This window comes from Strix aluco, chromosome 5 (assembly GCF_031877795.1).
Source record: "Strix aluco isolate bStrAlu1 chromosome 5, bStrAlu1.hap1, whole genome shotgun sequence".
Taxonomy (NCBI): domain Eukaryota; kingdom Metazoa; phylum Chordata; class Aves; order Strigiformes; family Strigidae; genus Strix; species Strix aluco.
In genome coordinates, this window is record NC_133935.1 from 29,921,002 (window position 1) to 29,948,656 (window position 27,655).

Genomic DNA, 27,655 nt, shown 5'->3' on the forward strand with positions numbered 1-27,655 from the left:
CCAGACCCAGGCGTTACCCACCCCCCCGCCCCGGCACACACACACGACCACGTCACTGAACACAAGTAACTTTATTCCGCTTTCTCCCCCTGCTCAGTTTGTTTGCAGAACAGTGGGGTAGGAAGGCTGAGCCTGTCCTCCCCTCCACCGGCAGGGAAAGTCAGGGGGGCCCAGGCCCTGCAGCCCCCCTCTACCAGACTGCAAGGTTCAGCTCTCTTCCTCTGAAAGAAAAGAGAAACAGTAATGGTGTAAATAGAGCTGGGGAAAGAAAACCACCCCAAACCCCAAAATAAACCCTGTGTCAAGGAAATGCCCACACAGGGAGGCTGATCCCACCTCATTGTGCCTGTCCCCCCAGCCCCTGCAAACCTCTCAGCCAAGACCACACACACGTCATTTGGAATTACACAATTTACATGCCTGAGCAAGTTACGCAGCAACCTAAAATCTCCCTAACGAAAATCAGAGCAGCCAGGCTAAGTTTACAGCCTGAAAAAAAAAAAAGCCAGAAGATGTTTTCATATCACAGAAGCAAGAGCTCTATGTCAAATTGTTTCCACTGTCGACAGAGCATATGCAGATCACACGTCAGGGATCACAGATGGTTTTAGGTAGCAAAACGAAGACAGCAGTTGTCCACTGTGGCACCACCAATCCTCCAAAACACCTTTCTGACCAACTAACAGCTGCTCAACTTCAAGAGTCACTTGACCCAGTTACCTCAATCAGACTAGGTCACCACACATTTTAAATGTGTCGTATTCTAGCCACTCCCATTTCTAAAAATGTAGTAAAAATATATCCCAGCACCAATTTAGATCAGCACCCACCCACTCCCCCACATCCTGAGGCTGTTGAACGAAGGGCTCCTTGGCAGGCTTTGTTTTCCCACTCGGTGCTCTGGATCTGGGTCTTCTCCCCCACCCCTGCTAAAATCGGTCCTCCCTCCATCTCCATACAGAGGTACATCATCTGCATTTCCAACTCTCAATTCTTTTTGCTTCCAACTGAGTGCTCCCAATGCCACTCACCCCTTTCCTGCCGCCGAGTCCCATCCTGGGGACCACATATTCTCCAGCCTCACTCCTCTCCTGCCATTGCACTAGCCAGATCTCACCCTTTCAATCTGGTCTTCATCACAGTTCACCCCTTTGCATCCAGACCAGTAGATCACTTAAAAGCATAAATCACCAAGTATGCTACAAACCTTCCTCCTCCTCTTCTTCCTCCTCATCCTCCTCATCTTCATCAGAGCTAAACGTGCCATCAGGCAAGCTGTAGATTCGGATCACCTGCTTGTTGGGGTCCTTGAGGATGAGGTACTTCCCCTCATCCAGCTTCATGCAGATGTCAATGACACATCGCAGGATGCCCCAGGCGTTCTCTATGCTCAGGTTAATCTGGCTGGCAAACTCATTCGGCTTGAACTGCTGCGTGCCCAGGATCACGTGGCGGGCAGAGTCCTTCACGTGGTAACGGGATACATACCTGGGGGGGGGGGGGCAAGAAGAAACCAGAGGGGTATCAGGAGATTAAGACCAGCCAGCAGAAGAACAACATCAAGAAAAGCACCATGATCATCTTTGTTTTGTTTTCTGGGCTGAAAGCTAAGAGGGTCTCCTGGCTACAAGCTGTCAATCAGTAATGTACCCAGAATCCTTCTACCACCCCAAATCAGATGGGGTGGTATAAGATACAGAAGAATTAGTCCCACAGATAAAAATGAAACAATAGCATGATTAGCCCAGAGTCTGGAATTAAACAGATGCAAATGCATCAGTCTCATATCCAAGGATGGAACCTGGGATTGCAGAACCACCAGAACCGAGTTAACAAATCCCTTTTGTTCATTATTCACAGCACGGACTCAACTGATTTTGAGCCGACAGTTCAAAAAGGGCTGGGGTGATACCTCCCCTCCACCCAGTTTTTCAGTAACGGGGCACTGAGGATCTCAATCACATTCCTGACAGGTAGCACAGCCACTGTGTTTATTTCTCGTTGGCAGTCTTGGCAAACAGGCTGAGAGCTGCAAGAGGTCGCCTGTCCATCATGTGTGTGAGGTCTCACAAGATCACAGCCCAGGGCACATCAGCCTGATGCTGAGGGGAAGCAGCTTACACCAAAGCTGGTGCGATCACTGCAAGCCTTCTCCTCTTGGCCACTCAAAATGTGGGGTAATTTTATGATTACTCATTCTACAAATGGTTCACTTTGACATATACTGTGTTAAATCATGGAAAATGCACACCTGAAAGATGCTTGGTATGAAAACCCCATCCTACCCGAGTTTAAGATACTCTGATCCAGCCAGCAGCGCGCAACATGTCCAGCGGGCTAATTTGTAGCTGTTGTTTTTCAGCTCTGTGGCAATCACAGCTCCTCTCTGAGAGTCAAGCTTCTGGCGCCAGTCTACTCCATTGCAATACTGAAAGGAGAATCAAAACTAGGGTCAACCGAACAAGCCAGCAGCAGTCATCTCTTCAACCATCTTGACATCACGTAAGGTAGTTTCTTCTATACCCCTTATAGACCATATGAGGGAGTGAGAACAGCAACCTACAGGGAAAGCCCTTGCACTGGAAAGGGAGAGACGCAAACAGCGGGAATTGGCCAACATCTGGGACACTGGTTAGGAAGGGAAGTCTGCGAGGGAAGAGTTTACAGGGGAAGCATGGGGACAGACTGGCTATTGTGCCAATCACCTAGGGACAAGGGGGTTCAAACCAGCTACCTCGCATCTGGGGGAGAATCCCATCAGCACTGCTTGTCCACCAAAGTTATACTCCTTTGGTGGAATGTAGCCACCTGGGGGACACTGCCAGATATTTGTCTCATCTTGCTGGCTGTACCTGGCATGTCAGGCAGCAGTGAAACAGTTAGAGCTAGCTTTGGGATCCCGTTCTTCCTCACCCTGGAATCCCACTCGTTCAGTGTTTTGATGTTGATGAATGACACTTCTCCATTAGCTCCTGTCATCACTCCATCATGTTCACAGCGGACAATGAGATCTATATCATCTCCCAGCTTCCACCTTCGGTATCTGCCAACAAACAATCCAGCTAGTTATTTCTGACCCTTGTTCTCTTCCAGATCCATGCAAGCACTCAGCAAAATCCTTTCCCCCACTATCTGTTCACTGTTAGGATGTTCAAGAAACCCCCTCATGGTAAAGCTTCTATCAATAACACTTGTAACTTGTTTTGCCTCTGTATCACGCTGACATCCTGCACCCTTGACAAACTTGGGCGGAAAGAGATCAACATACCTGTATGCAACAGAAGCTACTTCGTTTTTATCCATGTCATCCTCCACAAAAGGGTTTGGGTTGGGAAACTTGTATTTCTCCTTTCCCTGCAGAAGAAAACAAAAGCGCACATTAGGAGAAAAACCTGAGTGATCTTTCCCCCACTGCATGAATACTCTCTTACAGCAACAGTAGCTAATTTTCCTTACAAACACTAAAATACCAAGACAGCTAAGAAGCCTCATCTTCACATTAGTCACTTTGCTGTAAACAGTACTTCTACTGGCACTTCAGCTTCACTAAGTGTACTCAGAAGCCTGCCTACTTCACCAATGGGACTGAGATTTCTTCTTTGTGGAATAAAGATGAAAATCTTTCTACAAGAAAGTCACACTGCTCACCAGAGGTTATCCCACCTCTTTCAAAACTGAAAGAACATCAGCATAACATGGCTCTGTCAATCAAAACGCTTCTGTGCTGTATTAAAGCAACCTTAATGAACTCTCTTCTTGAGACTCTCCGAAACACAGATCCTACTACACAGCACTGCTCAACCGTACCATCCTCAGACACTGCTGTGAGAAGTTATGATTGATGTAGGTAGCTTCCATGGCAAGGTTGCGTGGAGAATTAAAAGAGTTGCCCTCTTCCTGTGGTGGTTCATTGGCTGTTTCACTCACTGTCAGGAGGTCTGTGAAGAAAACCAGACACAAGTGGTTATACTTGGGAGAGTACGTCAGCTTCAGTGAGTCTCTAGCCCCACACTGGAGCAGACCAATACTGAAGTTACCCCCACAACCAGCAAGCATACTGCAGTAACCAGGTTGTTCCAGGGGTCTCAGTCTGGACACTGAGACACAGAATAAACTCAAAAAAGCATAAAGAAAATTAGGCCCTTTAGCTACTGTGACAGAAATTTCTTTCAGGACTTTTCCTCACCAAAATCTGAATTGTCCCTCTTGTCAAAGAAAAGCTTGGATCCAACTCTCTGGACAATGATGTCCCAGGAATAGACAGAGCGAGTGCAGCTCATCAGTGTGGCCAGGATGGCATCTGTGGCAAACACATTCCCTTGGGTCTTGGCCAGCTATGGATACAGGATGAGAAAACTGTGTTTCAGCAGTAAAAACAGCCACCCCTTCTTCAGCCAGGATGAGCAGTGTTAGCGAACCAGATCATTAATTTCTTCTCCCATGCTAAGGAAGCTAGACTGGTAGGTACACCATCAACTGCTAGACAAAGCGTGAGGTACTACTCAGCAATCCAGTCCCACCCTCACCCAAACAAGGAAGAAGTAAGCAACCTATTACAAAATGTTAATTCTGTTGGGAAAAGGCAGGGCTCCTTATTGCGGATCAGGTCACAGAGAGACATCTCCAAGTCTTCCTGATCTCCAAAAGCAGAAACCTTAAGAACCAGGTCTCTGACACCAAAGTTTCTTTCCCAACATAGCTCAAGTACTACCAGTCTGTTTGCCTTTCCAGAATGACAGCTTTTCCTTGGCTAGTAGTTTTGCATTAATCTAGCTCTGCCTTAGACCTAAGAATACCAGCTGATGCTTCTTTCCCTTTGCAAGCTTAGGGATCTGGAATGTTTCTGCCCTTCTCTTAACTTTGGTCTGACAGTGACAGCTGGTTTCTAACAGCATGCACTGAGAAACACACTACTGGGTTTTACAAACCAGTAAACGTACCTTTCGGATAACTGGGTCATCAGTAGTAGTGACGGTATGGAAGATGCGCTTAATGCTCCTCAGTAGTTTCTCATTCCTTGTTGTAATGCGGTCAAAAGCTTTGTCATAATATTCTAGGGCTCCACAGCACTCTCTGCAGAGGTAAGAGGAGGACCATCTTGATATCCTCACTACAGATACCACCACCCACAAACCGCACAGGACCAAGGGGCCTGTTGAGCATTCCATTACCCGTCTCCCTGCTTTGGGTACCTCAAAGAGAACATCTTGCCCTCCTGCTTTCCAAAAATCTGGTCAGTTCAGGAAGCAAACAAACAGCTGTTTTAGGAACTCACATGTCCTGTGGCTCAGACACCTCCAGGTAGCGCATCTTCATCAGCCGAGGGAAATCCATCTCTTCTTTCACCTCCCAATCACTGCGAACTTCAACAGAGGAGTCACGAGGCTTCTGCTGCGCAGCCAGAGGTAGGACAGGTAAGAGAAATGGAGACAGAGCACATCAGGATTTGTGCAAGAGGAGTTGCTCTGTGAGGGCAGCCAGAAAAACTGAACCAACACATGGGGCGGAGAGCTTGCTGGTTTACCTGTGATTTTTGGTCCCATTTCTGCCTCACTCCAAACTGCTTCTGAAACTTCTTTTGTAGGCGCAGACGATCTCTAAAATGGCAAATGTGAGAAAAGTCTTGAAGACAAGTTCTCAATTCCTATGTGCCACAACCATTCCTACGCTTCCAAATTACCACCAGAGGAGCAATGCTTTTAGGCACCAAGCCGCCGAAACATTTGCTGAGCCATCTGTTGATCAAGATGTCCGAGGCATTAAAAGCTCTGTCAGCTCTTTAAATATTTTAATCTCTAAAGATTGCAACGCAGTTTTCAGACAAGCGTATGCTCCGCTTTAAACTGCCATGCTTACTTTCTAAGTACGATTCAAAAATTCTTCTAAATTCTTAGATAGCTGTTTGAAACCCATGCTTGTAACTTCTGCTGACATCAGCACAACATCAAACTTGAAATATCCTGAAATTCTTCTTTGCTGACTGTTTGCTCTAGTGGGTTCTGTTACACTAATGTCATACATTTATCAACAGTATGTTCACACACTCCAACCCAAGTACGGTATGCTCGTATCTGCAGCCTACCTCTCCTTCTGCTTGGCACTCTTTGGCAGTGTCTGCATGCTGAACTGCAGCATGTTCCGACGGTCCTTGTCTCTCCGAAGGTTCCTCTGCAGACACGAAGGAAAGAAAAAAAAAATAACATTTTAGCTGCAAAGTAATTCTGTGCTGCTGAAGCTCTCCTTTGAGCCTGTTTCTGAAAATACGCTACCTGTGCAAATCGCATACGATTTCTCTGGTACGCTGTTTTCTGCGTTCGTGCTGTATCCACCAGCTGGAAGCTAGTCTCATCCTCCTCGTGGAAATATGCGTATTGACTTCCGCCACCAAACTGCGATGAGTACTTGTCTGGAAACAAAACAAAGCATCTTGACACCAAGCTTCTAGAAAAAGGACCCTGACACTTTGCCTCCTCCCCCAAAATTCCCTCCAACTGCCTTCACCTAAGTCTGATGCATAAACCGGCACTCCTGCTATACACCAGCATGTTTTCTTCCCCTCCATGCCTCCCTGAAAAGCCCTAATCATAAAGCAGTACAAAAATCAGGAGTAAGCCCTAAGTACAGGGAGAGCCCAACAGAGCTCTCCCAGGGGTGAGGCCTGCTTCGTAATTTAAGAAGCCTCTCTTGCTGAGGTGCGCAGGTAACCACCAGAGTGGGTGTGAGACATAAAAGCAGGAATGCTGCTTGAAGAAAAATTTAGGAAACAAACCACAGGAAGAGCCACCAGACAACACATACTTGTATATCTTTTATCCTGATACGTGGCTCCTGTCCAATCAGCCACCTGAGGACAAGCATAAACAGTCAAAATAAGTGAGTATTAACATGACACTTCCCCCCACCACCTCTGACTTTCTATCTGCAGGACTTCAAGCAACAGAAGCAAGCACTGCTGTATGCTTCAGAATTAATACTTTTAAACTCTCAAGTTCACTTGCCAGCCCTGCTAATTGTTCAGAACTGTGCTATGCGCTAGGACGCACTGCAAAGCATGCCAGACAAGCAGCCATGGTAATAAAAAGCAAAGACCAGTGGCAGCGTGCAGAGGTGGGATGCCAGAAGGCACACAGGGCTCGTTCAGCAGCAGCCCAATCCGTGGCACGATGAAAATACCTTTCCGAGGCGGTCTCCTTTACTGAAGGGCTGGTAGGGCATGTCCCTGAACTGCTCGGGGACGGCGCACGGGCCCCAGCCGGAGGGATTGTCCTGGATCACAGGTGTCACAAACTTCGCCATTTCTTAAACTTCTAGAAGGAAGAAAAAAGGAAAAAAAACCCCAAACCCTCAGCTGCCGCACGGCGAACCCCGTCGCACGCCGTGACACCCGCTGCAGTGGGGCACCGGGGACCGCGGCCTTGCCCCGGCGCAGGCCAGGCGCGGTGCCACCACGAGGGGAGGGCGGGGAGACCACCTCCGCCAGCCGGGCCCGCACCGAGGGGAACGGCCGGGGCGAGACGGGGAGTCCCGGTCGCCGCTGCCACCGTGTGTGTGTAGGGGGAGGGGTGGGGACCCGGCCCCCACCGGAACCGAGGGCTGCGCCGGGGCGGGGCCGGGGGTCCCGATGCCCGCGGGCGAGCGGCAGTAGGACCGGAGGCTGCCCCCGGAGCAGCCCCAGCGGCCTCCTCACCTGCACTACCCCGTCACAGCCCCGATGACAGCGGATACGGTGGCGGCGGGCGAGGAAAGAGGCCGCGCGCACCCCCGGCCTGCCCCTTTCGCGTCAGCGCCGCGCGACAGCAGCGCCGCCAAGCACCGCTGTCGTAAAATTAAAAAACCCCCCAAAACACTAAAAGGAGTGGAGCGCGGCTGCCGTAAAGCGCCCCCCTAGAGTATGAAGTACGTCACGGCTATAACGCTGCGGGAGGGCCGGGCTGGGAGAGCGGCGGCTCGCGCAGGTGCACAGCAGCGTCTCTATGGTCCATCCCGCCGCTGGCTGAGCGGCCGCAGGGCCCGGGCCGAGGGCGGCGGCGGCGGCGGTGGCCGTGCCTCGTCCTCTGGCCACGGCATTCATGGCAGCCGGAGTTTCTTTACGTGTTCGGCTTCGTGGCCGAGGGCATTGGAGTCGCCTGTCCCTGCTGCTGAGTCCGCGGGGTGCTGGCGCGGTGGGGAGGGCGTAGGGGCCCATGCACGCCATGAAGCTGCATTCCGTGTGGCCTGTGCCCGGGTCGAGTTGGTTTGTCTCCCGTTTTGTTGTGCCTTCTGTCATGATGCTATTATTTACCGAGATTTCGCTCCATCTTAATTAGCACTTAAAAACAAAACTGTGTAGGCGTGGAAAGAGAGTGATGTTAATGATAGTAAATTGGCCCCATCGATTACAAAACTTGGGTTCGGCTTTCAAGTAGAAAACCTGAGGTGACACATGACAAAACCATTCAGTTTGTACCTGGCTGTCATAAAGAGGAAGAAAACATTATCTTCTCTGTCTGCTGAAAGTGTGGCAGAGCATGGCAGCTCAAACAAACAATGGTGAGGTGTCAGAAATACCTTACCCAGTGGTAATGGTAATTAAACTTACTAGAAATGTGGAACTTCTTTTAGTGGAAATATTTAAGCCTACAGTAGGCAAATGTCTGTTTGGAACAGTTTTGGTGTAAATGACTTGCCTGATAGCAAAAGGATGGGATAGGTTGTCTAACAAATTTCTTCCTGTCTATTCTCTACTCTCATGACGATAACCTGGGCTTCATGACCACACAAAGGACTGCCCAATCTCAATAATAGGTTTTTGCTCTTTGGAACAACTGGAATTCAAACTATCTGGCCTAAAATAATGTATCAGAAGAATACTGATCCTCAGCTTAGCAAAATAAGGTTTTAACTACTAGTGTGCAGTCCCTGTCTGGTTGTGCTAGGTTGCGCTACAGACGGGAGATGGAGTTACTGTCAAATTTGGTACGTAAATTCCTGTTTTTCACAGATAAAAATGGAGATAGAAGTTAAGAGATACATGACTTTGATAGAGAACAGACTTAGCTCTGGACAAGAAGCGTATCAATAAAGCAACATGTCAGGACAGGAAATATGACTTAATGCATGACTTAATTTTCTCACACAGCCTCTTGAAATAAAAATATGTTCCAAATGATGCAATGGTTTTGTAGAAAAGCAGGTACTTTTCAGGTAGTAGTTGTATGATCATTCAACTGACTTTGTGTTTTAGAGGTTGTGAAAAAACACTTGACTTTGAGAGGTAGAGATGTGCGAAGAATGGTAATTGCAGTTGCACTTGCTGTATTCACAATGTGGTATTCAAGGTTTTGCATTGTCCCTGATGGCTTTCCTTGACCTGCTGAAGGGGAGGTGTAGGACTGGACGTTAGGATTCAGCCCTACAGCCTCTCTAGGAGACCGTGAACCAGTGATTTACTACAGTGTGTGCCTCAGATCCCTGTGTCTGTCATTGGGATAGTACTTCTTAAGGAGTGAGGGCAATAAATCATTATATGTCAGATGTTCACATGCCAGAGTGATTGAAGTTTTCTCTACCTGTAAAAAGAGCAGGATCCAGTTTACAGATCTCTACAGCTCACAGGCTAAAAACTAACTCTTTAGAGAATTTTGCTGGGTATCTTTTACCTAAGAAGAGTCTAGATCAATATTTTCCAGGCAGGGCCGTGTGCATTTTCTTCTTTATTTACCACTTGTAGTTCCTCCTTGAGAAAACTGAAGCTGCAGCAGTCTTTGCTTTGCCAAGACACCCTGCCATTAATCAGAAGTGGGATTATTAAAGCACTTTTCCCCGCTAGTGAAAAAATCCACTTATAGAAATACAGTTTATAAAATACAATTTGTAACTGTCTCACCTAAACAGCCTTTTTGGAGACAAACATCATTAGATCTGGAACTGCTTCTCCGGTTGCTGGCGGTGGCTTGGTGCGATCCCAGCTCCAGGTAACCCCTTCTGTGCCTGTCCCTCACCTTCCTGAGCCGGGGCAATGGGCTGAATGGGCTCAGAGGAGCTGGCTTCTTAGGAGGTGGTGATAGAAAGAGCAAGAACTTCTGAAGAGAAAACTTGACTAAGCAATGAATGAAGAGAAGCAATGACAAATAGACTGATAAACCAAAGTCCTTTTCTTTCCATGGCTTCCTGTTTGCACCCAGGCCTGCGTGAGGTGGTTACAAGAGACTATAATGCTGCTGCTGTCTCCCAGAGATGACAGATCATGTGCAGTTTGGGCTTAGCCCGTCAAATTACTTTTTCTGGGGACAGAGCTGGGTATAGGCATGGGTCAGAAAAGAGAGCATGTGTGGGATAAATGCTCCTCTGGGCACGGACGTAACCTTCCAGTTTCTTATCAAGGGGAATAAAGGTTCTAGGAAAAAAATCCAGTCTTGAAGCGGGTGAGGTTTGTGAGATTTTGACATTTAGGTCAAATTCACTAGAAGAGGGGAGGCAGTGGGTCTGCCTCACTTTCCGCTTCACGCCAGACACTCCACGTCCCATCTCCTGTGCTGTGCTGTGGCCGGGGTGCTGCAGCTGTGTGCGCCTCTCACCCTGTCTTGCTGATCCCGAGTACCGCTGCTGCAAATGGTTTGCTGCCTGGCCTCTAGCTTTCATTAAAGGCACGTGAGATACATCGTTTCCCGGAAAAGTATTCAAAATATACTTGCTTGCAATCATTTGATCCTTGATCCATAATTTTGGTTCATCAGTTAATTAATCACTTAATCAGTTAATAAGTCTAATCACTCTTCCCTGGAAGATGCTCATGAGAACAGCCACGATAAATTGCTCCCATCTCGTTTTCTGTTCTTGTCTCCCACTTCTCTGTTTTTGCGCTCTGTGCTGGTGTTAGCAGATCCATAACAGAGGCGCTGATTTCAGCACCGTGACTGTCCAGACCAAGACCTTCACCACCATCAGCCTCCACTGTGGTTTGGGGCTTGTTGGAGAGCTGTCGCTCTGTGAGCTGGCTCTGTGTTGAGCAGCAGCCTCCTCCTGCTGCGTGAGGAGCTCAGGCAGTGTTACCAGAGGTTTGCTAGGTTTAAATGAAAGAAAGCAAGTGCAAGCTTCCAACCTGTTAGGGGCCTTTCCTAGAAAATAGATCACCTCTGCCCTGACTGAAGATGCCTTGGAAAGCCTTAAGACAAAGGTTGTTTTCCAGCTTGTGTGACTGTACTTCCATTCAGAGAAGTAGCTGAGGATTGGAAGACTAATGTTTACATCAAAACACTATTTTCCAGTAGTTCCTTTTCTAATTCTTACAACAAATGCACCAAAAATAGCCAGTTGGGTTCTTTTTCCTCAGTAAACTACAAACACACCATATGCTTGTGCCATATGCTTTGTCCCACTGCCCTGAGCTTATTGACAAACCCAGAAACCAAAGAAAATAGTCTTCAGCCTTAACGCTGTCCCCTTGCAGAGAAGTCTGATGTTTACACGCCTCTTCAGGTCAGGCTCTTCTCCTGAAGTCATCGTTGTTGTCTTTAAAGCAGCAAAACTCACTGCTGGCTCCTGGGCTCTTGTTGCAACCAACCTTGGCCACATATGAACTGGCTTATGCTGGTGTTCACAGGCTGGGAAGCCCTCCATCCTTCTCTGGCTTTCTTCTCCACATCCCATCTTTCCCACTGCATTTTTGTCTGCCTTCTCAGTCTGCTGTTCTCCCAGGCCAGGTGCTTCACTGTGATACGAGGCCTTCTTTCCAGCGCCTTCATCCCTCTCCCGGGTGCCCTGGGGGCTGAACTGTAAACTTCCCTTTCTCACGGGGCAGTTGCTTGCCAGCTTTTTCAGGGAAATGCTTGACTGGATTTTCAGGAACCCTGGAAAAATGGCCATAAAGCAACTTTACTGGGCATGTGCTGTGAATCTGATTTTTAATTTGCTGTCTGTGCAGTCTAGGGGGGCTGGGAGCAGGTGGCACCTGGCAGATTTGCTGCATGTGTTCAGACCAGCCATGTCCATACAGTGAGGTCCACACAGGGAATGTGCTGAGTTTATTATTCTTGGTAGCAGACAGTGCTTTCACTGTGTGGCTTTCTCCCTCTTCCTCATCCTGCCATGCTGAGCTCTCCCTGTGGCTGGTGGGCTGGACTGTCTCGCCCTCAAGGGCAGACAGAAACCTGGCAAGGGCAGGCTTCCCTGTCTCAAACCATGTTGCCTCTGTAGGCTGGGCTCAGAGCCTGGCGTTGCATTGTCTGCTCCTTCCATGCTACCAGGAAAAACCACAAATTTATGGCGCACTCAAAAATTGTCTTTCTCTGAATTAGTGCTGTCTCTTGCCTGACTTTGACTGATTTTATCACCAGTGTCAAAGCTCTCCCAAGGCTTCTGTAGGGCCTGGATCACATGTATCGTTGAAGAGTCAGCGTGTATCACGCTCTGTCCTCATCCTTGGCTGCTGAACACTGCCCTTTCCAGAGCTGTAGAAGAAGCCTGGGTCCGTCTGTCTCCCCACAAACTGTCAGCAAGATTGCCTCCTTTGATCTGCACTCAGCGCTGGATTTTATCCCAGCAGCCAACAGGCTAATTCCACAAGTTTATTCTGAAAAGCTCAATTAGAGCAGCTGGCACCGGCAGCATCCCTGCTGGCTCCGAGCCTGCAGAAGGAGAGGAAGGCTGGTGCAGTGGCTGGGGTATGAGCTTGGGAGTCCATAGGCTGAGCTGCAAATCCCTGCTCTGTGGCTGTCCTCCAGGCCACCCCGGTAAGCCTCCCCAGGGGGAGATTGGCACCTCCGTGCTGTGCAGGGAGGGACAACATTTCCCTGCCTCACTGGAGGAGAAATACATTAGAGATACAAGATATCATGGTGATGGGGAACCCTGTCAATAGAGGCAGAAGCAGGTCATGGCTGCCACATATGAGAAATGCTGTGTAGATCCAGCTGGACCAACAGCAGGGAAGAGGATGGGGCCCTGGGTGATGGAGGGTGCAAGGCACACCATGCCTTCTCACCACTGAGTTAGCCATTTGCTTCTCAGCTACAGGAGCCCCTCTCTGTGCTCTGCAGTTCTCCAGTGCCTGAGTTATATTCAGTGCTATCCTGAAAAGGATCCTGGTGTGTGTGAGCAGAACCACAGGCAACATGGGCTTTTTTATAAGGATGCTTTCCCAGCACAGAAGCACCCAGAGTTATTTCCTTCAATGTCATCAGTGTTATGGTAACCTCTGTGAAAAATCAGAATTTTCTGGGGCTAAACATGCTCTGCAAATACTCCTGCCTGGCTCGTCCCTCCTCTGGAAAGCTTACTGTTTATGCTAGCCAGGCAAAGTGGTCTAAGCAGGACATCACGAGGCAGAAAGAGAGTCCCAGCAGAGTCAAACCCCATTTGTACAAAACCTAGTTATCAAGGCAGTAAGGAGTTGAATACAGATGCTACCTGTGTATAACATGCTGTGCCCATCCCAGGGACTCTCAGGAAAGTCCCCACAAAAGCGAACAGTGGCAAGGAAAATGCAGCAGCCGCATGAGTCCGCAGTTGCCATTCCTTTCCCTGCCCCTCAGTAAGTCAGAGATGGGGCTGATCGACACGCTTGACTGGGAACAAATGTGCCTCTCAGGGTACAGGGAGTGCAGAGCCTTGGGGCTATTCCTTCCTATCCTCTTGAGCAGATTTCAATGCCATCTGCTCTCTTCTGTCTTTGGAGGAGTCAGCCGGGCGCTTTTGTCCCTTCTGGCAAAGCCGTGCTGTGTAGTCCCCCATCAGGCGTCAGGCACCCCGAGGCAGCTGGGAAGGATACGCACTCTCAGCCTTGCTCCAGAAAGCTCCTACTGCAGCAGTTCAAGGTCTTTCTTTCTCTCCTCTTCCCTGTCGGCAGCCTGTCCCTCTGGATGAGGCACTTCCCAAGGTCAGAGCTGATTCCCAAGGTCAGCTCCGGGCTTCGCTGAGCCCTCTGCAGGAGGGGCTGTGGCTGGAAAGTGACCTGTCCTGCACCACTCATTCCCCAAAAAGGCCCACAAGCAGTGCCAAGCCCTCGGGGGAGAGCAGCAAGGTCAGGAGGAGATGCAGAGCTGCCACAGGGCTCCCTGACCTGGGAACTGCTCCGTGGGATTTCTCTTTTCTCTGCATGTGTGAAGTATCTCCCTGCTAAACGCTTCTGGATGTTCCCTGGCCCAGCACCAGCCAGAGAGCAGAAGAGCTGAGAAATTTAGGAAAGGAGAGATGAGGAGGCTTGCTGATGGCCAGCAGCTTGCTGGGACATGCTGCCTCGAACCTCATGGCCACACCAAGCTGAGGGAAAGAGCTTTGTTGTCTGCCCTCCCCTCCTAAAATCATACCTGCCTCTGGGCTGGCTGTAGCCTGTCCTGAGTGGGACTGAGCTGAACCCCCATGTCCAGGTGTGTTACATCATTGTGTCCACTCCGAGCTTTCCTGCTGGAAGGAGAGAAGGAATGAGAGGAAGCAGGTAGTGAGGAGACCTGGCAGACTGGCAATGGTCCCCGGCCACCCTTGTGCACCAGTGGGACACCGGGCAAGGGTCCCACTGTTGCGTTTCCTGTGGGAGCTGTGTGGCTGCTCTGGCTCCCGCACAGTGCAGCTTTGAGACTCTGCTGCTGTGCCAAGCTTGTCCCACGGGATGGCACTGCCTGCTCAGGAACAGGCAGCCAGGCCAGTGCTCCTGGCAGGCATAAATTCAGCAAATTAAACGGTGGTGGCAAATTCTGATGGACAGGTCCCTAGAGAGCAAAGTCCCTTGTTTTCTCCATCCCTGAGGGCATCAGGAACAGCAGGAGGAGCAGCAGCAGCAGAGAAAACCCTATCCCAAGCCCAGTGCTTTTTCCTTGTTTCTGGGGCTTGGCCCATACCCTTATACCTTGACCCCTTTGCTGAAGCTGCCAGTGCCGGGCCAGCCGGCTCCTTCACTGTGGACTTTCCGCAACATCAAGAGCTGACTGCTGTGAAGGACACTGCGGACACCTCATCCAAGCCCTCATTGCACACATGAGCTGTTGCACCCTTGTCACTCCATGCCCAGAGTGCAAGGCCTGTAGGTTTCAATAAAGGACAAGCGAAATGAGGCCAGCAGAGTTTAGCGTCATTCGCATGTTACTCCTTTCCACAGTGTAAAACTGGCACAAATGACAACACTTTGCCAGAATGGTTCGCATCTGCGTTGGCTCTGCTGGAGCCAGGTCAAAGCCAGAATTTGCAGCCTGGGAAGACAAGGTCTGGGCGAGCACCCACCCACCTGTCTCCTGCCTCTGCTGCTGTGCCCATGGGAGACAGCATGGCCCATTGGTGTCCTAGCTCCTCTGGTGGGGTCCTCACTGCAGCTCCATGCCCGACAGGTCCCCAGCAACCCTCTACCAGCTGGTGGTTGATGGCTTTAGGATGGAGTATCCACCATGGACACTGGGACATCACAGATGTCCACCCTACTCTTGTGAACACAGATCCCCATGAAAAGGTCTTTTTAGGACCCGTCCCATGTCCAGGGGACAGGTCCCTCTCTCGGGCCGGAGGGGAGTTCCTCCTCTCCATGGGGCATTTTGGCTGCGCGGCTGCTCTGGACCTCTGCAGAGACACCAAAACGTGGCACAGGTGCACTTGATTTGGTCAGAACTTGTAAATGCCCTGCCTGGGTGAGGAGCAGCATACCGCACAGCAGACCCTGCAGGGTCCAGCTCCATGCCTCAGCTTAGCAAGAGGGATGACTTATTTTCCACTCTTGGAGGGAACACTCAGGCTGGTGACATTTAATTCATATCCCCTTAATCTGTATAGGTCCTTGACTACTCTTAAAATTTACCCTCCCTCTGCCTCCCTTCCCTACCAAAACTGTTCCCTCTTCTTTCTGTCTCTCCAGGGGGTATCCAGAAGGGCCTGGAGAGATGAGGGGAGAAGCTCCCAGCAGCTGGAAGGCACCCAGCGAGAGGATGCCACGTCATCTGAAGCCACTTCTACCCTCAGCAGACCTCCAGGACATTCAGCTGGCCTGCCCTTTGCCAGCATTTCTCACCTACTGGCTTTCATTAGGTTGACCCTCACAGGTTCACCCCTAATGAACCCCCTTTCATTAGGGGTCCTCACAGACCCTCTTTCTCCATCAGGTCTCCTCGTGCCTTTCTCCATCCTTGGCCTCAGTGCCTGGCTTTTGAAAGGTGAGCTATGTGGCTGTCTTCCTTCCCCATGTCAGTCCTCACACACAAGCAGGACAGTAGGCTTGTGTGTCTGATGCTTGGCCTCTCTCTTGTCATCTGGCACTAAAAATTATCTGCAGAGAAAAGTACTGGGGTCCATACCTGGGTCTTAATTTCCTCCCTCACTAAACCATTGTTACTAATTACTGCTCCTAGGTGTTTAAACCATTTCAATGATGCTGTTAAATGCCCAGTGTTAATTTAATAGCCAAGTATCTGGGTTTCCTCACATGAGGAGCTCTCAGAGCATCTCCCACAGAAGCAAAATCCATCCAGCCCTGGCTGTGGTCTGTACAAGAGAGGCAGCAGAGGAGTGGTGAGCAAACATTAATGGCAGACCCACCAGCACCAGGAGCTGGGCATTACTCAGCAGGAATCATTCCCTCACCCTGTACTGTCCCCCAAAGAGAGCCCCCTTTTTAGCCATGCTGCCTCTGCAGTGAGGGAAGATCTGGCACTGCTGCCAGCACTGTCCGGCATCCCTTGGGCAGAACATGCCCTCTTGAGCTTGGATCCTTTGCCAGAGCCGTCTTAGGGAATTGTTCTGTCTGAGTGAGGTAGCATGCACCCTGGCAAATGCCCTGCCTGCCTTCCACCCATCCCTGGCCAGCATTTGAGTGTGTCCTCATATTTGGAGGGGAGGGTGTCAGAAATCAGCCCCATGCAGGGCTGGGCGCTGCTTTCCTCCAACACCTGAAAGCAGAGAATGGCCATTATCCCCAGACGGGTCCTGAGGCAGGGGCGTGACATGGACCTGGCTGAAAGCATCAGACCAGACTTTGCCTGCTGCATCTCTGTTTCTGCTGCACTGCAAAGGGCTTGCTGGCTCTCCTCCCCCACTACTGGGGCTTGGGACTGGGGCAGGGGGACTTTTCCAACCCAAATATTTTAAATGACCTTTCAGTCACAAGTCTCCGGCATCCCCAGGACCTCAATGGCTCAGTGCTGTGGAGAAGACCCAGGTGCCTTGCTCACCCTTGGTATACCCAGGGCCTGCCAGAGCACACAGCCAGCACTGGGAGACGCAAGCAAGTGGCATGGGGAGCACTGAGACCCAGGAGGGCCACAGGGTAATATTTTAGGGTCTCAAACCCACCCAAGCATTAATGTGCTCTGGGAGAGAGGGGGGAATGAGGGATTCCTCCCACACATAAGCCCTTTGCTTTAAATGCTGCCCCTTTAAGACATCACTTAATATGACAGATTAATTAGTTAATGTTTGTAAAGTGCTTTGAACATGAGAAGTGCTGTGTAAGTGCTGAGTATGAGTATTAATTATTATGTCACGGAGGTTGGCCCCATCTGAGCAGCATTCCCCATGCCTAATTTCAGGCTGGTGCTGTTTCCCTGCCTCTCCCCCTCCATTGCCCCATCCTGTAATAACCAGAAGGAGAAGGGGAGAAGCAGAGGAGAAAGTAAGACCATCTGCATCCTGCAAGGAAGGAGCACCTCATGGAGTCATGTAGGGGGGCTGAGACATGCACCCCCTCCACTCTGGGTAGGACGTCGGGTAGGAAGTGGAGCCGCATCTCCTCTGTGCCCCACTGACATGGGGGGGGGGGGGCGGGGGGCAAGGGAGCACCCTCTTGCCCCCAGCTCTGCAGCAGGCTGGGATTGGAAACATCTCAGGGAGGATGGGGAAGATGCGGAGATGTGGGGCGGTTTCTCCAGCTCATCCTGCCCATGCCTGGGTGAGGGTTACCCAGCACTGGAGGTGGCTTCAGAGCCAGGCAAGGGGATGAGAAGGGGGTGAGAAGGTTTTGGGGTCTGTGAGCTAGACGGGGCAGGGAGGTGTCTGCGTCCTAGACGTGTGCACGGCAGGGCTGGGAGCTCCCCGGCCTCCCCAGAGCTGGCGCCTGGCCCGCTTTACTGCCTCTCCCCTCCTCGCGCCCTCCTTCTTGACGAGGCTGCTCCTGGGAATGGTCCCGAAGGAGGAGCAGAAATGGGGCGGTAGATGCCCCCAATTACCTCAGCAGTCGCCAGCTGGCCCACGAAATGTGTGTGCTGACAGGCATGCTGGGGAGGCATGGGGTGGGTATGAGGTGCTACTGAGGGCCCAGAGGAGAAGGGTGAGCTGGAGGGGTGGGCTGGGAAGGGCCAGAGTGGGGACCCACAGGTGCCAGCCTGGGTGGCAGGGAGGCAGGGAGGACTGCAGTGCAGTGATTGCACTGTGACCCATTGGTGTCTGCCGGGACACCTGGAACACGGTGTGCTTTCACTCTGCTGCCCCCCTGCCACCGCTGAATTAACCCACCTGGCCCCACCAGCTCGTTCAGCTTGTGGTCTTACTCACCTGCCATGGGTCAGACCCTGGCTGCACTTTGGAGGGGCTCTGTCACTCAGGGGGATGCCCTTCCCTGTCACTCCTCCAAGCTGGTGGTGATGGGGTCCTGGACTGCTCCAGACACTGTGGAGGGTCCTGTGACAAGTGGGAGCCCAGTGAAGGGCAAAGGAATCTTGGTGCATTGGTGGCACCCCTGCTGCCAGTGATGGGGTGGGAGGTGGGGGACATGCTGGGAGCCCAGTCACCTTTGTGGGGTTCTCACCTCCCTGCCCTGCTGGCCACCTCACCCGTTTCTGGCTCTGCAGCTCTGGCTGTAGCATCCCTGCTCTGTGCTCTAACATCAAGCATTTTCACAAGGCAGCCACTGCCAGCACAGCTACTGAGGGAATCGCCAGAAATCCCAGGAGTGGCCTAACAAAACCCCAAAACAACATTAAGCCCACTTCCTATTATCTTTCCTTTTTGAGCCCTTGAGCCTGTACAAATTCTGAGCTTGCTGGCAGTTCTTGGCTTGCTGCCATGAGAACTGCTGTCTTCGGGTGGGAGTTGGGGCATCATCCCTTGTGGTAATATTACCCCAGGAGGAATGGAACAAGAAAGGCAATGCTGGAAGCTAAATGGGGGCCGGATGTTTTGGAGGGCAGCTGGGAAAGCCCACATGTGCGACTTGAGTTTACCTGCACTTACTTTAAAAAAACAGTTGTGGCAAAGCCCTCTCCTCTTGCCTCATCCTCCTTCCTTGTATCTCGAAGACCGTCTTGAGAAGAGGAGTTGAAACACAACCATCTGCTGAATTGCCAAAAAGGACAAAACTGTCTGCAATAGTTGACTCTCTTGCTGGGTTTCCAGGTACTCCTCTGGCACAGCGGGGCAGTAAACCCCCACCCCACCCCCAATAAATCCACATAAACGAGGACCAAGTTATAAAAAAAAAAATCTTTATTTCATGTACCAGGATTTTTTTTTTTTTTGTCATTTTCTCTTTTTAAAATTTTTTTTCTTTTTAACAGTCTGAAAAAAACCACAAAATAAAGAAAATGGAGGTTGGTTTCTTGTACTGGTTTGAGCTGGACATGAGCAACACCCTCAGAAAAAAGCTCCCTCGCCAGCCCTTGCCTCCCACAGGCACTCTCCCCTTCCTGCCTGGCCCCAGGGGCGTGCTCAGCCCTGTGAATGCTCCCCAGCTCCGAACGGTGTTGGGTGGGTGAGGGCGACTGGCGATGGAAACCCCAATGCTGCCCTCCCTCTACGCTGGGGTCCGGGAAACTGGCTTTAACTTATTCCTTGGGGGGGATCGAGGGGGGTGTTCCCTCTGAATCTTTTTTAAAGGGGTGGGGCAGGTCACAGGAGGGGATTTCAGCAGTGAGGATGTCTGGACACCCAGCCAAGCCGCTAGCATCCTCCTCTTGCCCTGTGATGCTGTTTTTGGGGGATGACCCCCTCCCACTGCTGCCCCCTGCCCTGCCCCGGAGTGGGAAGGGGGGGAGTTAAAGCAGTGGAGGTGGGGGTGCAGGGAAGATCAGGCTGCTTTTAAGCAGAAACCCTGCTGGGACCCAAAGCAGGGGACTGTGCGGCTCCTAAAACTGGAGCAGCAGGAATGGGGACGGAAAAAAAATCGAAAAGTGGATCTGAGCTGCTGAAGGGCTCAGCGACCCCATCTTGCAAACCCTCAGTCTCATGCCTGCCACTTTTGGGGAGTAGCTCCAAAATGGGCCCTGTCCTTGCCGCGGGCTGGCTGGCGGCTCGTGGGGTGTCAGAGAGGCCCTCCACGCTCGCCTGCCACCGCCTCCCCTCCCGCCTGTATCTGTGTTGGCCATCGTCAGGGGAGCTGGATTAAAAGCAGTTCCTGTCACCCATGGTGCCCTTTGCCTCTGGCACGGCAGGGAGGGAGGGGGCTGCGGCCAGGCCAGGAGCCTGGGGGTGCGTGGTGGGGGCCCAGCTCGCCCACGGCAGGCTGGGACCCCATGACAACAGGGCGTCGAGGACAAAACCCAGTGGGAGTGGAGATGCCCAGTCACTTTGCACCTCTTCCTGGCATGGCAGCCAGGACTCGGGGGGCTCAGGCTCAGAGCGGGCGGGTCTCTGGGATGGGGACCAGAGGGGTACATGTGTCATGGCCAGGCAGCTGGCAGCCAGCTTTGGGTCAGGGTGGGCTGGGTCTGCCCAGAGTGGGGCAGGAACATTTCACAGGGTGGCTGGGTGGGACTCGCCATGCCCTGACATGGCTGCAGCCCCACTGGAGGGACCTAAGGGGGATCTGGGCAGGTTTGGGGCATGTGCAGCTGCCATGGGGAGCCTCTGGAACATTCACAGGAGAACACGCGTGCGCCTGGGCACGCGTGTGTGAGCACAGGCATGTGTGTGCACGAGTGCTGCACTGCCATCAGCATGCTGCCCTCAGCTTTGGCCTTCCGTGACCCCCTCACTGCAGCAGCAGCATCCTGAAGGGATGGGATCTCTGGTTCTCCTCCACCAGCCCCTGCCCTCTGCCTGTGCCTCCCACCCCGCTCCCCACTGTCTTTTTTTCTTTTTTTTTTTCACAGTTTAAAGCTGGAGAAAACAAAAATGAAAAGAAAAAAAAATACTATCTGTTTTTCTTGCAAGTAAATCCACTTATTATATTTACATTTATTTATAGCTGTTGTTTTATTAAAAAAATTGCCACTTTTTTTTTTTAAGAAACCTTTTTTTGTCCTTTTTTTGTCTCTGTGTGTGTGTGTGTCTTTATTTACTGTGTCTGTTTGCTTTTTGCACTGTCACCATTAACCCCAGGGTCCCCAGGGCTGGGGAAGTGGGGACCCCCCATGGGGACACTGTGGAGGGGTGACTCAGCATTGACTCCTGCACTCCCTAGGGACAGGAGTCACTCTTAAACCCTACGGACCCATGGGGGATGAGTGGATCCCGGGGGAACAGAGCAGGTTGCAGTAGATGCTGGCACCCTGGGATCCTCCGTAACTAGCCCAAGGACACCAAAGTCACTGCCGGCCAAACCCCCATTCCCTGTCCCCAAGAAGCCTGTGCTGGGTTAAAGGTAAGTGGGAAACAAACCGTAAAATTAAAGAATAAAACCCCCCAAAATCCAAAGAGCTGCCTCCTCCTCCTTCTCCCACTTGATCTATTGTCATTTGTTATTTCTTGGTTCCCTTTTATTTTTTTTAAGTCTGTTTTTATTAAATGTTAAAATAATGGTACATGGGAAATCATGCATTTTCTTTTAAATTTATTTCTATTTTTAAATCTCTTTCGGTTTTAAAGTTTTTCTTTTTTTTCCTTTTTTATTTTTCTTTTTTTTTAAAGAATTTTTTTCACTGTTGTCTCTTTCCTCGTGTTTCCTTTTCATTTGTTTGTTTTTTGTTCACTCACTTGTTTCTCTGCTTATCTGCTTGTTTGTTGGTTGTTTTTTTTGTTTGGTTTTTTTTTTGTTTGTTTTTTTGTTGTTTTTTTGTGGATTTTTTTTTTTTTTTGCATTGGGAAGGTCCCCACCCCCCCAAGGGGTGCTTTCACCTCCTCCTTCCCACCCCCCTGCTGCCCCCTTCCACCCTCCCCACCCCGCAGCCCACCCTGTCTCCTCCTGCCTGCTCCTGCCCCATTTTCAGCTCCTGGTGACGGCTTCATACCGGGGTGGTCCGGCGGTTGGCTGTGTTGGTGTGGATAGAGTCCTTGTTCTCTTTCTGGATACAGTTGTGAACCTGGAGGAAACTGTTATCCCTGTCAGAGTTGTAGGTGGCGGTGGGGGTGGTGGTTGCCTTCAGCGGATCCCTGGTCAGGGTGTACATCGAAATCTCTGTTGATGGGAGGGTGTTGAACCCTTTGATCCCGACAGGAGAGGCATCCCTGGAGTGTGAAGGCTCAGTGGAGCGGGAGCTGGAGCGGCTGCGTCTCTGATAGCGGTACCGGTAGCTGGGGATGCGGGTGATGGCGGAGGACTGGAGGTAGTCCGTGGCACGAGCGTTGGCACGCAGCTGTTTGTGCCGGTCTATGAACATGTGGACAGCCAGCACTCCCACCATCTCAGCTATAATGAAGGACAGGGCCCCAAAGTAGAAGGACCAGCCGTAGGAGTAGCTGTTCTTCTTGGAGTCACTCTTGGAGGGGTCTCCAGCGTTGGCTGATATGTATACGATGATGCCAATTATATTACTCAGACCTGCCAGTCGGCCGGTGGGGGAAAGAGAGGGAGACATCAGGAAGGTCACACATGGTGATGGTGGGGGCCATGAGGTTGAGCCCCTGTCCCCAGGAGGTGGGGACTGGAGGGCCTGCAGCCAACCATGCCCTCCCAGTGGGCAGCTTTCCTTGGGGAACCCAGGCAAGATCCTCCTCGTGTGCCTGCCGCATCCCTGGACTACACTCCTGGCTGGTCCCCGAGAGATGTTGGATGCAGGGAAACTGTCTCCCTCCAGCAGCTCCCAAGCAGCAGGAAAGCCCCTGCCTGCAGGGCGCTGCTGCCTGCCTCTGCCAGGCAAGCAGACAGGGTGGAGAGGCATCATTTGGAGGCTGCTTTCACCCTGAATAAGGCTCATCAGGGCTGGGAAACACATGCACTCCTGCCTAGGCAACCATGCCCCTGCAGGATGCTCTGGCTGGGCAGCCCTCCCACCACCTGGAGCCCACCTCTGGGGCATCAGGCCCTGTGCATCCCTTTACCTGCGGACACGAAGAAGATGCCGGCACTAAGGATGATGTTGTGTCGGGTTTTGTAGAACTCGCTGGCTGCAATGCAGAGTCCACCCATGAAAAGCAGAATCACACTCAGGATCGGGAAAATACTAGAGGCTCTAACAGCCCCTGTGGAGGAGAGAGGAAGAGGGGGACAAAGAACAGTGAAGGTGTGAGAGAGAGGAAATGGCACCAAGGTGAGGGGATGGGGGGGGACGTGAACACGTTCCGTGGGTAGGGGCAAAGGGGAGAGATGGAGGCCAACGTGGCGGGGGGGAGTAAGTCAAGGAAGGATAAAGGTGTCAGGGACAGAGGGAGGGAGAGAGAAACAAAGTGTGTCAGAAAAAGAGAGAATTCCAAAGCACCTCTCCCACACCCTGGCCCTGCCGTGAAGCTGGTGGGCCGGCATGGGGAGGTGGAGGGGGCTGGAGGGCCAGTGGCTGAGCTGGGAGCCTGCCCGTGCTGCCTCTCCCCCCTCATGCTGTCTTTTCCTCTGCTTTTGGGGGGACTACAGGTTGGAGGGGGAGCCCCAGCACCATCTGGCTTCTCCTCCTGTGGAGTGCTGCTGCTCAAGCCCACTCTTCAAAGGGTGGCAACCCAAATGCTTCCCGCAGAGCCGCTCAATCTCGAATCCTCCTGAAAGGGCACAAGCATCTCAAGGAGAGATTTTTTTGTTTAGGGCTGGGGAGGAGCACCAGGTGCTGTGCACTGCTCTGCGGCTGCAGTGAGGACTGAAGTGAAAGTCCTAGCCCTGCGCACCGAAATGTGGGGCTTATCCTAATGATTAAATAACTGGGCTCCTTCCAGAGGGCAGTGATGTGTTTGGATGTGTCAGCTCCCACACACGCACACTCTCCATCGGTCGATATGGGAAGAGCTCAGCCAGCAGAGGGCAATGGCACAGATGCACGTATATGCTCATACGCACATTCAAAACATACCCCAAAGCTTCTGGGGCCGCTCTCTTGTATTCACACAGCAAAAGGCCAGGACTGTGTATACACACACCCACGCACACATGCACACACGCACACACTGCTCGTGGGCTGTTCAGTGGGTACCAACAGCCTGTCTGAGTTCGTGTTGCCAATATTCATATTTTTTAACTAGGAAGGTCTTCCCTCCTCCCTTCCCAAGAGAAAATAAGTGGTTAAAGTGTGAAATGAAGCCTTGCTTGATAAAGAAACATATCAGATGGGCTGGTGCAATTCTACTTCCGGAACAAAGATCTGGAAGGGGGGATGAAATCTAATCTCTCCTTGCCTGCAAGAATGAACCCTACTGAAGCAAGCACAGGACTTTTTCAGGGACCATGCTTCAAAGGCCCTGTTGGCATCAGGATCTTACCAGGCACAAACAATTGGCTCTTTGAGAGGGGCCCTAGCCCACTGCCTGCACATGGGTAATGCAAAAGGCAGGGAGAAACCTCTCTTGCTTGCTTTTCAGTTCTGCCTGGCTGTGTTTTGGGGAACAGGATAGTGACAATAACCATCTTAATAGCTTCTGGAAAGCAAGGCAGGATTTGACAATGTGAAGCTTAAATGGTAGTAAGCAAACATCAAGCATACATCCGCTGTTCAGAAGGTTTCTAGAGGGATGCTTGGTCAGTCCCACAGCCTGGCCCTGACCACATCAATTTTATCTAGGTCTTAATTCTGAAATTAATGTCTGTTGGGAGAACACAAAGTTCTGAAAGGCTCACATGGAGAGCTGTGGGCTTTATGTGATGGGGGAACAGCAGCCTCGCTCAGGCCCTGCTTTCTGCCTCTCAGAAGGACTGTACAGCAAGGGAGGGGCAGAATCTCATCTGGTCTTCCTGGGTTCAGAGCCTTTGGTCTAAAGAGAAGGGGAGTCATGATGATGTTCAGATGCTCCCTCATATCATCTGTCTATTCTCTGACTTGAGTGTCTTCTAGCAAAGAAACGCAGGGATTGCTTCTGCTCCCTCTGTGACAACAGGCATTTAATTTCAAAAAGCCTAAGACACCTTATGTGGATGGCTGGCAGAAATAAAATCTAAGCCCTTCTAGCCAGGTCATGGACACAATGATCCTGGTCCCATGAATGAGGGAATTGCATAGTCTGATACCAATAAAAAACTTCCTAGCTGTTCTCGCCAGTACCGCCACACATTGCCCATGCAGAGCGTCCAGGGACTCAGGTTTGGCAGAAGTCCTGCGAAGAAGCTGTTCAATGGGGTCCCTCTCCAGTCAGGTCTAAGCCAGCAGAAATCCCACTTCCCTCAGGAGTGACCCAAGTAGTCCTTTACTGACTTGCCAATCCCTCTCTGAACCTGGTTCTTTCTTAAGGGCTCTACCCTGGGGACACCACTGGGTGTTGGGCCAATTTTTGTCTTCAGATCTTGCTCCCTCTGAGGGAACAGACCCATCCTTCTTGAAATGTTTGCTCCCTTCCCCCAACTCTTCTTTCTGAAGTGCAGCTGATGCTGCAAGCAGCTTCCTCAGTCCCAAACAACTTTGCAAGAGCTGGTTTGCCCTCAGAGACAGTCTGCAGAGTTGCTGTGCCAAACCAGATCAAACCCCAGTCTTCAGCTGTGCCATCCAGGGGCCACGTGACGACTGAGAGACCGATGCTGCAGAAAGGCATCCGAAAGAAGCGATTTCCCTGGGTTATTTACAGTTTACAGGGGATGAAGAACTGTTTGAGAAACCAAGAGGAAGCAGCATAAGATCTGCCTCTTTTCACATACAAATGAGCCTCACAGAGCCTAAATTATCTCTCTCATCCCTGCCGCAGGGCTGGGTCTCCACATCTGGCTTGGAGCACACCCGGATGACAAGAAGCTATTCTGAAAGACTTCTGGTCTTTGGAGACCTCTGATGCTTATCCTTGGGAGGTCAAAAGCTCTTATCTCAGATTTCTGACGGGAGAAGATCTCTCCTCATGATGTCAAAAAGCGTTGGGATTGTGGAGGGAGGGCAGTATAGCAAGGTGTGGACCTAAGAGGGGGAGTGATCCCTGTTCAGCTGTGCTAAAGGAAGAGCAAACTCCTGCTTCTGGGGCACATGGAAATGCTGACTTGTGATCAGGGAGGGCAACACATGATGTGGATCTGCCCTGCTGGCCAGGCTGCCTTCTCTCTCCACATGCACAATGTGGTACAAGCTTCACCCACATGTCCCAGTCTGGACTCAGAGCTCAGCTTAGGTTTCTTTACCAAGATGCTGTGTGCCTGAGTGAGCACTGGGCCTTTTCTTCAAAGGGCTCTGACTGTCCTTATTCCTGCTTCCTGTTCCCATCACTAAAATCACTAACACCAGCAAAGATCAGATCTTGTAGACAAGTGGTATTTGGGAAAGGTGAAGACAGAAATAGGTGCTCCTTGGACACAATCCAGTTAATTTCTTAAATCTGATGCAACTGGAGTATCAGGCAAGGAAATATAAACTTCCTCTGCTTTAGGAGGAAACACACACACACTCACACTGCCTCAGCTAACCCAGTCCTGACCTTATAACCACTCAGCAGCTCTCCAATGGATTTGAATTAAGACTCTGGATTTATATCATAATTAATTGTCATTAATAAAAAATGCCACTGGTTGTTACTACGAGTTCAAAACTTGCACTGTCTCATGGGCAGGGCCCCAGGGAGGTGAGAGTGGAGTTGGTTTTGGGTGGTGGCAAGGCTCTGGGGTTGCTTCCTCTGGCCTGCTGAGCCTCACAGGTCCCAGCATCTCGACAACCCTATCTTCAGAAAGCAAAAGGCACCCGACGCTAGCACCTACGAGCCATTGCCAGAAGAGCCTGTGGACTTACGGAGGAAATATTCTGCTGTATCGGCTTCATAATCTGCATCCTCAGGGAAGTGATCGATTTGCTTACACAGACCTTTAAAATTCCCTAGGGAACAAGAGAAAAAAAGAACAAATGAGAACACCAAAACCTGCCTCACAAGAACAGCTGCCCTCTGCATTGCCCTTTGTGCCCGCCTTGCCTTCCTCCCAGGCAGGATGCCCACTCGTGTATGGATGCCTATTAAATGCCCAGGTACTCTCCTTGCACACTTGCACATGTATTTTCCTCTTATTTGCACAGGAACATAGGATTTGCTGTCTGGATCCAGCCTGATGCCCACCTAGCCCAGTGCCCCTCTCTCAATGGTGGAGAGCACCAGAAGCTTTGGCTGGTTGGTATGACTCCTGCTGCAGATGGACAGGAGAGCACTGCCCACCTCTGAGGGAGGTGGGATGGGAAGAAGAGCCAGAGACTGGGTCACATTCTGAAGCATGAGGGTCAGGGTCCCTTCTCTCAGCATCGATGGGCATAACTGTGTGTTTGTGTTTCACCTGACATGGCCTCGGTGGATCCCAGTAGTGCTGTGTATGGCGGGATGATCAGGTTTGGGTGGAAAAACATTTGTTTCTCCCAGGTGTGAATTTGCTGCTTATTCATTTAATGGGCAGGATACATCCCATTGTTCTGGTGCAGCACAAGAGAAACAAAAGCTCTTAATCTACTTTCTCCATATGACTGCTTGTTTTTTCATACCTTTATCAGGCCTCCTCTTGTGTCCTCTCACAGACTAAGGCTACAAGAAG

At 51.0% G+C, this 27,655-nt stretch overlaps 2 protein-coding genes across 4 annotated transcripts in view; both read right to left on the reverse strand.

The window, feature by feature from the left end:
- Positions 1–52: 52 nt before the first annotated feature.
- EIF3D (eukaryotic translation initiation factor 3 subunit D) lies at positions 53–7,806 on the reverse strand. Of its 2 annotated transcripts, none has more exons than XM_074826544.1 (15): positions 7,688–7,806; positions 7,174–7,307; positions 6,799–6,844; positions 6,270–6,406; positions 6,083–6,168; positions 5,525–5,597; positions 5,276–5,388; positions 4,941–5,073; positions 4,187–4,334; positions 3,808–3,938; positions 3,269–3,354; positions 2,914–3,043; positions 2,286–2,428; positions 1,208–1,488; positions 53–221 (listed from the first exon to the last, which is right to left on the reverse strand). In XM_074826544.1, the coding sequence occupies exons 2-15, from the start codon at positions 7,294–7,296 to the stop codon at positions 208–210; spliced, it is 1,644 nt and encodes a 547-aa protein (XP_074682645.1). In that variant the 5' UTR covers positions 7,297–7,307; positions 7,688–7,806; the 3' UTR covers positions 53–207. The 2 variants fall into 2 exon arrangements, with proteins under 2 accessions (XP_074682645.1, XP_074682644.1); XM_074826543.1 differs by having other exon boundaries at positions 5,276–5,391.
- An 11,552-nt stretch (positions 7,807–19,358) lies between these two features.
- The window catches only part of CACNG2 (calcium voltage-gated channel auxiliary subunit gamma 2), a 54,593-nt gene continuing 46,296 nt past the window's right edge, over positions 19,359–27,655 (reverse strand). For both annotated transcript variants that reach the window (XM_074826545.1, XM_074826546.1), the window contains 3 exons: positions 26,874–26,957; positions 23,083–23,223; positions 19,359–22,582 (listed from right to left, as the gene is read on the reverse strand). In XM_074826545.1, the coding sequence (XP_074682646.1) occupies positions 22,047–22,582; positions 23,083–23,223; positions 26,874–26,957 (761 nt within the window). In that variant the 3' untranslated portion in view covers positions 19,359–22,046. The remainder of the gene's footprint in view (positions 22,583–23,082; positions 23,224–26,873; positions 26,958–27,655) is intronic.

Bases quoted from the DNA above. Each gene is read 5' to 3' on its own strand.
- EIF3D (XM_074826543.1), bottom strand. From the start codon at position 7,296: ATGGCGAAGTTTGTGACACCTGTGATCCAGGACAATCCCTCCGGCTGG. The intron at 5,074-5,275 runs GTGAGTTCCTAA...TTACCTCTGCAG, and splicing joins GTGTCTGAGCCACAGGACAT to AGAGTGCTGTGGAGCCCTAG. The intron at 2,429-2,913 runs GTGAGGAAGAAC...TTCTCCTTTCAG, and splicing joins TGAACGAGTGGGATTCCAGG to TATTGCAATGGAGTAGACTG.